This window comes from Halyomorpha halys, unplaced genomic scaffold (genome assembly GCF_000696795.3).
Source record: "Halyomorpha halys isolate HHAL.00 unplaced genomic scaffold, Hhal_1.1 Scaffold30.1, whole genome shotgun sequence".
Lineage (NCBI taxonomy): Eukaryota > Metazoa > Arthropoda > Insecta > Hemiptera > Pentatomidae > Halyomorpha > Halyomorpha halys.
The window spans coordinates 583,912-596,931 of NW_027110126.1; the positions used below are offsets into that span (position 1 = coordinate 583,912).

At 34.4% G+C, this 13,020-nt stretch overlaps 2 protein-coding genes across 4 annotated transcripts in view; one reads left to right on the plus strand and one right to left on the minus strand.

Moving 5' to 3' along the window:
* Positions 1 to 13,020, plus strand: part of Smyd4-2 (SET and MYND domain containing, class 4, member 2) — a 114,095-nt gene that overhangs the window by 12,025 nt on the left and 89,050 nt on the right. The window lies entirely within an intron of this gene.
* The window catches only part of LOC106684865 (uncharacterized), a 62,623-nt gene that overhangs the window by 10,107 nt on the left and 39,496 nt on the right, over positions 1 to 13,020 (minus strand). Inside the window, exon 2 of one of the 3 annotated variants that reach the window (XM_014427174.2) lies at positions 816 to 958. In XM_014427174.2, coding sequence (XP_014282660.1) covers positions 816 to 958 — 143 coding nt within the window. Of the gene's footprint in view, positions 1 to 811; positions 959 to 13,020 lie in introns of those variants that run through there. The other 2 variants (XM_014427187.2, XM_014427180.2) reach the window with 2 other exon arrangements.

Here is a 13,020-nt window from a genome sequence, read left to right on the forward strand (position 1 = left end):
CCCATTGGAGTCCTATACTGCCTAACCATGGTTGGGGGTCAAAGTTCTTCATTTTGTGGGACCGCCACTCAATGAAAAAAGTCAACGTTCCTCCAGGCCGGATTCGAACCGGCACCATCAATAGACATCAAATTGGTAAGATTGTGTCTTTACCACTGAGCTATGGGTGGCCCTACAACATCCTTACTGTTCTCATAAGGAAGCGACAGCCCAATGATTATGTAAGAACCTTCATGATCCAAGTTAGTTACTTCATTCTGGCTCTAAATGATGACCATCAATGAGTTATTGTGTGAAAGGACATTGCAGATGTCCCTTTACAAAATTACTCGATATTTAGACTTAGTATGAGCAGCGCTTGGTGGAAAAAAAGGTATCTTCAAATGACTGGTTGAATGACTGGAAGATTTTCTGTATTATTATTATTGCATTATCTTCCTTGTAATAATAATTACTATAAAGAAAGAGCTCTAGTCATTGAACCAATCTCATAAGATGACAAGTTATATGAATTTGAGCTTGGAGGAAGGTGTACAAGCGAGAGGAGTAGGGGGGAATTCTATATAGATAGCGGACAATCCTAACCTGAGCGTAAACTTAGACTTCGTGGGCGTGGTTTTTTTTTGGCTTCACTTTTGTTTCGAAGGAGAATAGGGAGATGCTATTTCCCTGGAGTAACGTACACTAACACACTAACCTTCCGCTGACATGAAACTCAAAACACAAACCTTCTTGTTATCATTGAATTTATTCTGGATGGTGGCGCATTAGCACATAGTTGGATAAGTGTATATTATATAGGGAAACATACTTACTAGGAGGAGCCGCTGCTGGAAGGTGTGGAAGGTATTCTCCCGTTAGACATGATAACCTCTTCCCAGTCGATGGAAACCGCCAATAATTCCCGAAAACTAAATGAATTTGTGCTTCTTCCAACATATGTTTTAGAATGAGGCGTCTGTAACCAAAGTTACACCTGTATTATTATGGATATACATATACACAAACACAAAAAAATATGGATTTGTAGGTTTGTTGGTAGTTTGCATATAAATAACAACTCTTTAGAATCTTGATGAACATATATTGATATAACATAAAATAATAGCGATTTCAATAATAATTCTAATAACTTTGACCGTTCTGTTAGATAACCATACTGGGCAGGTTTTACAGCACTCAGTGTTGCCAGCTCCCTCCTTAGCGGTCAGGTCGGCTTAAGACCTGGACATAACGACGAGGAAAATGCACTTGGCGCCCTGATCTTGTAGTAGGTTGTCTCACATCTGGGGACTGCTGTTTGTCTGGAGTAAGCGTTGTTGTAGGTGATAGTTGTTGAGATGTTGAATCTTCAGACTCTGAAGTCGCAAGCAAGTAAGCAGGTTTGAGCCTGTCCACTGAGATACTAATTGGTTTGCCTTTAATGTCAACCTCAAAAAATATATCTTTTCGTTCCAAAACTCGGTAAGGCCCCTCATAAGGTTTTTCTAGTGAGGCTCGAACACGATCTAATCGTACAAAGACGTGTGAACTACTACGCAGGTCCTTGTGGACAAATGTTTTCGGCAGCTGTTTGAGTAGTGGTTGCACACATTAGAGGTTATTGAATGCTGAACGTAATTGGCTAATTAATGTTAATAGTTTACTGCGTGTTCCTATTGTATAATAATAAAGATGAATCGTTAGGTCTTTATTATGTAAACAATAATGTTTAAAATAATGCGTTCACAATTATTATAAACAGAACATTCAGTTTTTTTAGATAAAGAAAAAACTCACACGTTCTTCATTATTAATTAATTGTCAGTAATTCATCATATGGTTAGAAGTATCAAATGGGTTTGCCACTGAAACAAATGTAAAATAATGAATCATTATATGAATTATAAATAAAAATATATTTGAAAGAAATATACAAGAGAAATAAAAATGTTGATAATAATTTTGACAGTGGCAAACCCATTTCAAACACTCTCTTTGCTAACGTCAACTACTGCCCCTGAAGACGTTAATAATCTTGCCACCACATCACTCCCTCCCATTGACGCTGGCGCAGAACCTAACAGTCGGCTTTACTGCACGTCCAGAGCGGGTGTGATACATTGGTTTTGGTTGATGCTGTTCTGCATCGAGGTCATTAGAAGAGTTGCCAGATACTAAAGCGGGCGTAGGACTGTTTGAGCCGCGTCGGTGTTTCTTTCTTCCTGCGTTGAGTTTGCGCCGAGAAGAAGATGTGCAACTTTCAGTCGATCCATCGAAATCGTTTTTGAACCTGATGGTAGCTGGATCTTACATGTTTTCTCCTTCCATGAGCACTACAGCATTCTGTATGGCAGTTTTGCAGCGTTCGAATGCTCTGATGGAATTAAGAATTTGGGCTGACTAGTACAATTCAGTGCGATAATGGATATAAGCACAGAAAGGGACATTCCTAGGAACCAAGGGGTCGCCAACGCAGAGTTTGGCGTAAGTTTTCTCCGCCAGAGCCATATAACCAGTTGCCTCAGTATTGGGTGAGTAAACAATTTTTCACGGGTTAGCTACCAACTCAAGGTTCGAAGAAAAGAGGTTCGTCTCGACAGTAGATTTCTTTACCTGAAATGTTGGAGGTTTTGGGTCCTTAAGGGCGGTCTATTTTTGCTGGGCTAGTTGGTACTTATCCTCATTAGCTTCAGCCTTCGCTGTTTGGTCTGCCCAATCAGGTTCCTTAGAGATTTCCATTTTCCCCTTATTATTCATGCGCTCTCTATCCCTGCTTTGCTTTGTTGGGGTAATGTAATAAAAAGATGAGAGAAGAGTTCAATGGGTTGAACACATATATTATTAGATGAATAGAACAATCAACATGACCGAAGGATGTGCCAGGCGCTAACTAACTGATAACCTATAACGGATAACCACCTATCAATATACAATTTCCAAAGAGGTTATTCCTTACACACCCCCTCAATTGAAACTTTATATACACAAAAAAGAAAAGTAAAGATTCAATTGCAAAGTAACTCAGAATTTACATCTGGAAAAATTAAACAATTAACAATTTTCGAAACTTTTTAAATTTTTCATAGACCCGTGGTTTTGTAAATAAGTCTGCAATATTTTCTTCAGAACTAATATAGTCTATTACAAGTTTCTTATTATCTACAAGTTCTTTGACAAAATGATATTTAATATCAATATGTTTGGCTCTTTTGGAATTTTCTGGATTTTTAATCTGAGCAATAGCACTATTGTTATCAACATTTAATCTAGCACTCACTTCACCACACTTAAACTCACTTATCAAACCGCACAAATTCACCAAATCCTGAGAAGCGATACCAGCAGCAATGTATTCTGCCTCCATGGTTGATAACGCAACACAGGTTTGTTACGCAACACGGAATTGGGTTCCACAAAGAAATCACCAGGAATTCGGAGTTGGGTACCATCTAAAAGTTCTGCAATGGATGCTTGTGCTGCTTCATTAATTGAACACCAGAGTCCCAACAAGACAGTTGGTAAGACGCTAGTCCAATTGTTCGAAGAGTGAGCCATTATAGCTGCCTTTAAGATTCCATGAAGTTCTATTTTACCATTGCTTTGTGGGTAGTATGGCACGGTACGAACAAGCTGAGATCCACTAAGCTTTGCTAATTCGGTGAATAAATCAGAACGAAATTGAGTTCCCTAGTCGGTGACAACTTGGCGCGGGCTTCCAAATCGAGCAATCCATCCTGCGAAAAAACTCAGAGCTACTTCTTCAGCTGTTTGATAACGCAGTGGTAGTACTTCCATCCAGTTGGTGTAGTGATCGATGCAAGTTAAGCAGTATCTACATTCCTGGAATGTTGGGAGTGGTCCGACAAGGTCTCTATGAATTGTTGAAAATCGTTCTGTTTCGTTGGGAAAAGGATGTAAAGATGCCTTTGTATACTGGGTCACTTTGCTTCGCTGGCAATCTAGACAGGAGCTGGTCCACGTTTTAATGTCTTTGTCGATATTAGTCCAAACAAACTTAGGTGATATTAAATTAAGGTTCTTTATTTATATTATCAAGTCAAGTTTAAACTTCTCATACGTTTGTTATCAGTTGGACTGCGTAGATGAAAGATTTTTCATGAAGTTTTTTTAGTGAAGTGTACCGACAAATTTTACTATCTTGAGTTTCGTTCCTTCTATCGTGGTTTTCAGTTCTCTTCGCCATTCCAAAAATGTCTATCTTATGATGTGAAATCTCTAATTAAAAGTATCAAATGATCAATTTGTAATATAATTACAATATATGACCATGATTAGAGATCAGCTGCTAGGTCAAGGGACCTCTAGGTGGTCGGTCAGAATGACAGTAAAACCAAATATGGCCGTTCAAATTGAAAGGTTCTGGTAGATGCATTATTTTTTACTCACTACTTGGCCATTTCTGTAATTCGTAAGGAAGGGAGTAATACGTTATCCTACCGACAACCAACCTATTCTAATCAGAATTGGAAGAGGGTCGAGCTTTCATCCCTTGCCACTGACACGGAATATGAATCAACCAAACCTGGCGGGAATCGAACCAGCGCCACTACACATATGAGGTTGCTAAAGTGACGCCTATACCCTCTCAGTTACAATGGCCCGAGACAAATGATCGATATAGAAAATTCTACTATGTTCTAAGTTGAACTTAGTTTTTAATACTAAAATCCAAAAATAGTGTTGAAGGAATTCTCAAATATCAAACCCAATATTTGGAGTTTAGTTATATAATTTAATGTATTAAAGGCTTCTTTCTACATAGCACCTTGGTCTTTAATTTTCCTCAATATTAAAATTGAGTTTTTCCATTCCCCATGGCAGCAATTAAAAATTATTAACTGCAGTTTGGTTTTCCATATTAAAAGCTCTTCAATTATGGACAAAGGTTTAGATTTTTAATCAAAGTTGTTCATTTTTTTGCATGAATGAGATAATTATTTATTATATTTTGATTAATTATTACATCAAATTTAAAATTAGTTAATGAAATAGATTTTTAATTTTACATAGTTAGGGTTTTTTTGATGAATACATTTTGGGTTTTTAATGCGTTTTTCGGTTTTATATTTCATAAAAATCCTGTCCCTACTAATGAGGGTCCTCGAATTTTTGCTGGATGCGGGTGAGGGGGAGGTTGGAGGGTTTGTGTGGTACTTGTATTATCGCAGTAGTCGTTTATAGTATAGCACGAGTCGTTTCGTAAAGCCGGGAAAAGTTGGATGTATGGCGGGAGCTTGAAGCTATTATCACATTATTTATTTTTTTATTTTATAGTGATGTTATTCATCGTATTTATTTAATTATATAATTTTAATGATACAATTAAATAAATACGATCCTGGGGGTGTTCGAGAGTTTCAAGTTCACCATTTTAAATTAGCTGATACTATTAGATGTATTGAGGGGCGACATTCTGTAGTATGTTTGTCTTGTTAAAGTGGCGGAACATTCCGTGAAGGTTGGTATGTCGCGGGAACTTTTAACAATTATCACATTATTTTGATATCACTATATAGTAAATTTTTGATTCAACAAACCCATATACTCATGTTCCGTATATCTGTGTATCTGTGGTCGGCCCAGCTCAAAAACCTTGGATCTGATTCCAACTTTTTCGCTAAAATCGACCTACTAGTAGCGTCACTTTAGAGAATCTATTTTTCCTATTTACTTCAAAACGGCTCCAGTGATATTGATAAAACTTAAGAAATCAATGAGCAATTAATTGAACTTTAACATCAGATAGGTTTTATCCCGATTGAAATATTTTAATAGGGCTTCAATGCCAAATTTTTGAAAAAAGTTTAATGTAAAGTACCTTCAAGTTTGTTTGAAAAAAATAAACAGTTCTCATAGCTATCCACATAGTAATATACAATGTATATATCCAAAGCATCAAAGGATTTTATGAATAACTACTTGAGAAAAATAGATAAATTGACGAAGAAATCCCGATATTGCACCATCTTTCCCGATCGCATGACTGCTAGGTTATCTTTTGTTAAATTGTTTTAATTTAAGCTAAAACTAAATTTATATTAGTTATTTCCATCCCTAGAAATCCTAAAATAGAGAATTTTACAGCAACAGAAAAATAAAAAAAAAAACATTTCTTCTTAATTTCCTCCTCCAGTACTTAAGAGTTTAATTTTTTGCGAACATCACGAAAACAGCTGTAACTTCAACACGAGCTCACTGAGCTAAATGAATCTTGTGGATGTAAGTAGTTTAATAAGTTTTGTGATGCCCGGACTGCACCAGATTTTTTTCGTTATTGTGCGATCGTTAGATAGAATATGTCTGCTCATCATTTTCATATTACACCTATTTTAATCATCTTATTTATTTTTGATGACGAAATAAAATAAATACTACCCCTAGAGTGTTTTATATTTTGAACATTACTATTTTAAATAATGCAATCCGTTCCTTTCTCATTGAAAGATTATACAAATTAAACCACAGTTGGTCCTATTCATCCCTCTAGTCTTAGTCCACTGGTGTTCCTCAAGGTGGTGTCGGGGATTGTCTGGTCTTAGACGGTTCTCCAGCCTGATATCTCTTTACAGAAGCCCCACGACAAGGCGTATTCAATAGGTTAGAAAGGAAGGCCGTGTCAGGGGATGAGCCCTGGACACTGACTAGGTAGAGGTCTAGGTGAAAGAGTCTAAGGTAGAGTAACAGTTCTAGTTGCCGAGATAAAGCGGACCGACTAGAACTGTCATAATAGGAGCCTGCTTACTAGTTGCCGAGATGAAGCGGACGGACTAGAGACGGGAAGTTACACTGGTTGCCGAGATGAAGCGGACGGACTAAGATTCCTGGAACAAGGGATAGGAGATAGGCCATTGTCTAGGGTGAGCATACTAAAAAACAACTCTTGTGAGAATAGATTGGCAATGAACTTCTGTATCTCAAGTATAATGTACGTCACCAGTGCTATGACTAGACCTGGAAAAGGCTTGATTTAACGGATCAATCCCGGTGGCAATTAAAAGGGCTCATGTGATCGTTTATCACTGAGGATTCACTCTTTTAACTCTACTTGAGATAGTTCCGTAGACTCTTTTTTGCTCAATCTCTTTTTATTTTATAATTAATATTATTATACATTACATATTAACATATACATTTGTACAAGATATCGTAGTTTTATAATAATAACATTATATACAATTGCTTAGCTTCTTAGACACTTGTAGTGCTGAACCCCATCGGGTTGCGGCGGCACATCGTGCTCGCTGATTGCTACAGTGGTATCCTCGGCCCCATCCTCTAGACAGTGTGTACAGCTGACCTCCCAACCAATCCTCACCACGTATGCCGATGACATATGTGTGCTTACAGTTAATAATAACCCTTTGATTGCATCTCAAATTATTCAATCCCACATCACAATCCTCGAAGAATGGTGTCGAAATTGGAGGAGAAATCCCATCAAATCACCTTTACTCTTCGTCGTAAACCTGCCGACTGCCCAACAGTGTACTGTTAATGTTGTCCTTACTCCTTTCGAGCAGATCCGCATCTTGAGCTACATCTGGACAGACGAATAACTTGGACTCCTAACACAAGACTGAAAAGGCAGGAAACTGCATGCCGATTCTGACTATTACAGCACTTACTGGACACCGGTCTGAACTTTCAATTCATTACAAAAGACTGATCTACATGACTGTAATAAGGCCAATCTGGACATATGGAGTTGAGCTTTGAGGCTCCACTAAACCTTCGAATTCCTCTTATATCGAATCCAAAATACCTCGTAAAATCCTCAAATAAAATCATATATAAAGACCTTATTGTTAATTATGTAACCAACCTAGCCTGAACCAGTTATCATTCCTTCCATTACAAACTCCCTAACCACCCAAACCTACTAGTTTCTAATCCTGCTTCCTTATCCATTCCTGACAATCCTCCAAGGCGCCTGTTAAGGAGATCGCCACGAGACCTTCTGATGTAAACACGCTATTAGAGTGCTACCAATGGATAGTTTCTCTACGTGTCTGTATCACTCTATTATAATCTTACAGCAAATTTACTAAATGTATTATTATGTACAGTTGTAAATCTCAATAAAGATATTTTAAAAAAATATGTTATTATTAAAATCTGTTATTTTTATATATATATATATTTTTTAAATATCTGTAAATGTAATCTAGTTTGTTATATCATGTTAAAATGGCGGGAGTTTGTAGCCTTAATCACTTGGAGGTGTTTTTGTGTCAAGGGATGCCCAAAGGGGCCCATTTTTTATTTTTTTAATGTCATTCACATTGCTTAGCGTTGTCTTCGAGGTGGAGTGCTCTCAACTCCTCAAAACGTACTCAATAATTTTATTTTCCAATGTAGAATTGAGTTAAAAAAAAAAATAAATAAATAAATAAGAGATAAATTCCATATGATATAAAATATTTCACCAAATTTATATTTTTCGTTAGGACTCTCACCTCCAAAGCCCTATCATCAGCTAGGATGAAAATTGGACTCAATTTAATTAACTAACTCATTTCATATTTATGAATGGCTTTATGACCGTAACGTTGTTTTAATGATAAATATATTGTGACCCAACTGTCTTTTATTGTTATTATTTAAATTCTGTAATAAAAAATTCACACAATTTGCGTCTTACATTTATTATTTTAACATGAATTCTATAATTCAAAACAGCCATATGGATCACCAAATATATCTTCGGAATTGATTTCGGGAAAACATAAATTAAATTATTAGTAGATCAATGGAAGACTGTATGAAATAGATTGAAGAAGAATGGTTCGGGTGGCTAAAAATAAACTAAATTATTGTTTTTTTTTTTAATTATTTTAAATTTTTGTAGGCATTATTAAGAAAGGTACAAAGTGGTAGAAAACTAATTCATTGGTAACCAACTTTTCAGAAATCAGAATTCTGAAACCACTTGGACACACGCTGGTGATGCCCTGAAAAGTTATTAGTAAACGTTGGTTACCAATAGATATGTTTCTATTTTGTAACTTTCTTGACCGCCAAAAAATTTGTTCAAAAATTAAAATGCTTTTTGGTGATAGTTTTAAACAACGCATGAAATTAATTTTATTTAAATTTATTTTTCATGATATTGTTTAATATTAATTAGTCATTAAAATGTTTTTGTAATCTTCGTGAGTTTCTCCTGGTTTATTAATTTTTTCAAAGACCACTACTGCTTAGGCATACACAAATGTTTTCCTGTATACGGCTTTATTTTAAAAACAGTTATTCTGATTTGGTTTGAAGTTAAAGGAAATTCGAGAATTAGTGAAAAATGTATTCAGTATATATATGTAAGAGCCACTTTCGTTTGCACACACCCAAACGCATTTTTACTGACATATATATATTTCGAAAACCTCTGGGTTTCATTTGCTCATACTTGGTGATATCAATGTTAATATGGTCTGATAAGAATACCATCCACTTATTTTGCTTATCTATCTGAAAATTTAATTCTTATACATAAAATGCGATCCATCTCGTATATTTTATTTTCAAACAACAATTCTTTAAACTTGACTCACGGATAATTATGTACATTATATACGTACGATTCCAATTTCATGATTACTACTACCCTTACATTGCCATATTTTTTTTTTTTCAAAAGATACATATTTTTTTTTATTTTCATACTTATTGTATTTGGTATACCTTCAGTGACTAGAAAATATTCTAAATTATTTAGTTGGGTACATTGAAAATTATTTCCCTTGTTTAATTTCGTCTATTTAGAAATGATTCATGAATTACAACGTTTCGTGTCCGTCGCCTCATGTGGATCTAATTTTTTCTAACAAACTTCTAATTTTGTTATTATGATCTTCACTCAAATTCAGAGCAGTCGCAGAACCCTACTCTTTTTTAAAACAGGTAAATCCAAAAAGACCACGCACACGAAAGAAAGGTTTACGTTAAGATTAATAGGAATGTCCTCCATTGTAATCTAAACTGAAACAGAAGGCAGTGATTAGCTTGTTCTCTTCCCATACTTCTCTACCTCACCTCTGAAAGGCAGATCGGACCCGCCTTTTTGGCTTCACTTTTTCTGCCATTATACTTCCTCCACGTTCAAATCCATATAGTATGTCATTAGGTAGCATTAATGGCTGGAAGTCTTTCTGTATATTTATTATAACCAGGAAGATATTTTCACTAAATAAAAATTATTTTACTTTAAATACTAATAATAGGAAATCTTCTAGTCATTTAACCTCTATTATTGGAAGATATGTTATGTGGATTTGAGTGATAAATATTAGATGAAGTTTCTTAGACAAACAGAACCGTGCTGCATCATCAGACTGGCAGCAGACCTAATATTGGGGCCAATGGCATGACATCTCGTGATCTATGAATGTTTTGTAAATGAAGGAAATTAACCATCCATCGCCTATTGTCAGCTAGAGGTTACACAACTTTGAGAATGTTTAAAAAATAAATGGATATCTTAAGCCAATCCACGACATCTAGATAGCTTCATTTGAACTATTGTTGAATAGTAAAATAAATAATAATTGGTCTGTTGCCAAAATCTTACTGTTTATAATCATTTTGTTGAAAGCGTTCTAATCTTTCACACTCAGAGGCAATACTTTAGCTGTAAATATTTAATCACGCCATTTATACGTAGGAAACATAAGAAAATTAATTAATAAAATACATAATAGTAATAGTACTGAAATAAGTGTATAGATTTAAAATAAAATTAGAACGTCAGTTCGAATATTTCCCTCCTCTAAGACACAACCCCTGATGAAGACCTGAAACTCAGGTCGAAACGTCGGCATAAAATAAATAAATATGGTTTTGTTTATTTATGTTGTTCTTTGCTGACCGCACCCCCCGACAAACTTCTCCAAGAAAAAAGTAAAATTAGGTATATAAATAATAGGAAAATAAGTAAACAACAAAATCAAAATAAATTATCTGGAACACAGTTATACCTGTATATAATATTTACATTTAGCCAAGGGGTTCCCCTTGTGAATGGCAAGGCAAGGACTCCGGGATCTCAGTGCATTTCTCCTTGCTGCATTACTGTTATGGGGAGCCAGTGGAAATTGGGCTAGGGCTATGATATTTCAGTAACTTTCATGGTTTAAACTTTGTTTTATTTCAGTTACGGTATCTATAAGGTTAGTAAAAGCTCTGATGTCACTAAATAAATATAAATACTTTTTAACAAAAGTAATGTTAATTGTAGCCATGATCCACATTTAATATTTCTTCTCATAGTTCATTGTTACATTTGAAACCCATACACAATTTTTTTCTTTTACATAATATTTATAGTTTTTAATAGTTTTTCCCACTTAGTCAGGATGAAACTAAGATGAAAAAAAAAATATTTATCTGAGATCTCGTAATGATTTCAGTGTTTAGCACCCGAGATTTACTATAACCAACTGGAAAACAATTTTATTTTTTGTAATTTCAAAATTTAGAAGGTAGGAAACAAAAAGTAATTAAGTTCACAATTGAAATATTCAGAAAAATAAAAATAATTAAAAAAAATGTATTAATCATTTTTACACTCTATTTGTGATTTATTTAGTTTTCTACCCCACCCTCCCTCTATGGTCACTCTTTTTGTCCCATATTTATCGTTAAAGAAGATGGGTCCTTATAATGGATGAGGACCGACGCTCATGAATTCGAGAGCCGCCATTGCCTGAGTGTTGTGGAACGCTTCAATAATCTCACGGCACGGTTCAAAATCAAAGCACCTATCAATCATTCATTGATAGTTATAATGGGATTATGAAAAACATTTGGTCACGAGATCTTTATATTTCAAGTGCCATTGGTAAATAATTTTTCAACTGGACATTTTTATGTCATACTCGGCAGCATAATGCTTTGTTATTGCTGGATTTGGGGATGGATATAGATTTAATTGAACACACCGGAAAGTGTGATATAAACCAATATGTTTAGTTAAAATCAAACATTCATTATTATTTTTATTTACATATTGGATTAATTTCTTATTATATCTATTTAGTTTATAGTGATTAATAACAATATACGATAAAACTCTTATGTTAATAATGCATAATAAAAAAATCGGTAATAAAATATGTGGGTTCTATACTTAACTTCCCGGTTTCTATAATACTGTTTTATCTCTCGTTACTAGTATTGGTGCATTAAGGATGTATGTAAGAAATTAACCATCTTGTTTGGAGGGAATAGAACTGGAATGTTCGGCGGTGTACACCTTTCTAGTTTTAATAACAAATAAACAAAATTTTTATTAACTTTACATTTTTTTCTAATATAATCCGTATTCAATATTTTTTTTTTAGTAGGATATTTAATCACCATTTAAATAATACTATCGTAATACACATTTTAGAAAAACAGGAAATAAAGTTTTTGAACCAAAATTTTCGCCTTACATATGAACCTTATGCCTTTAATTTCTATTGAAAAGCCAAAAAAGTTTAGTTTTCTATAAACTGCACCAAACGGCACAAACCAGATCTAACTGAACAAATTGGAAACGGAGTTATAAAATAAAGTTTTCTTTATTTGATCCTAATATACTTGCCCTTATCAAAACGAGGGCATTAAGTCTAAATATTTTAAATGTTGGTTAAGAGTGCAAAAATTCAGCTTTCTAACAGTTGTAGTAACGTAGGATTTAGATAAAATGCTGAGTATTTACGAATGATTTATGTGGACAATTTATTGATAGATTTATTTATTGATAGATATTACAATCTGCCACACAGTTGTGGGCAGTAGGTAATATTGATGAATAATCTCAGACATACTAAAATTAAAAAAAAAAATAAATAAGTAAAAAAAAAAAATAAAATAAAAAAACTCTTAAAATACCAGGGCATTCAAAAAGTCCTGTCGTTTTTCGTTTGTTCGTTGTTTATTTTGATTCTAGAGTGTTTGCTAATTAATTCCGTTCAATACAACTTTTATCCATGTAAACACAAATGTTTATACTTTATGAATAGGAGGCTAAGGAGGATT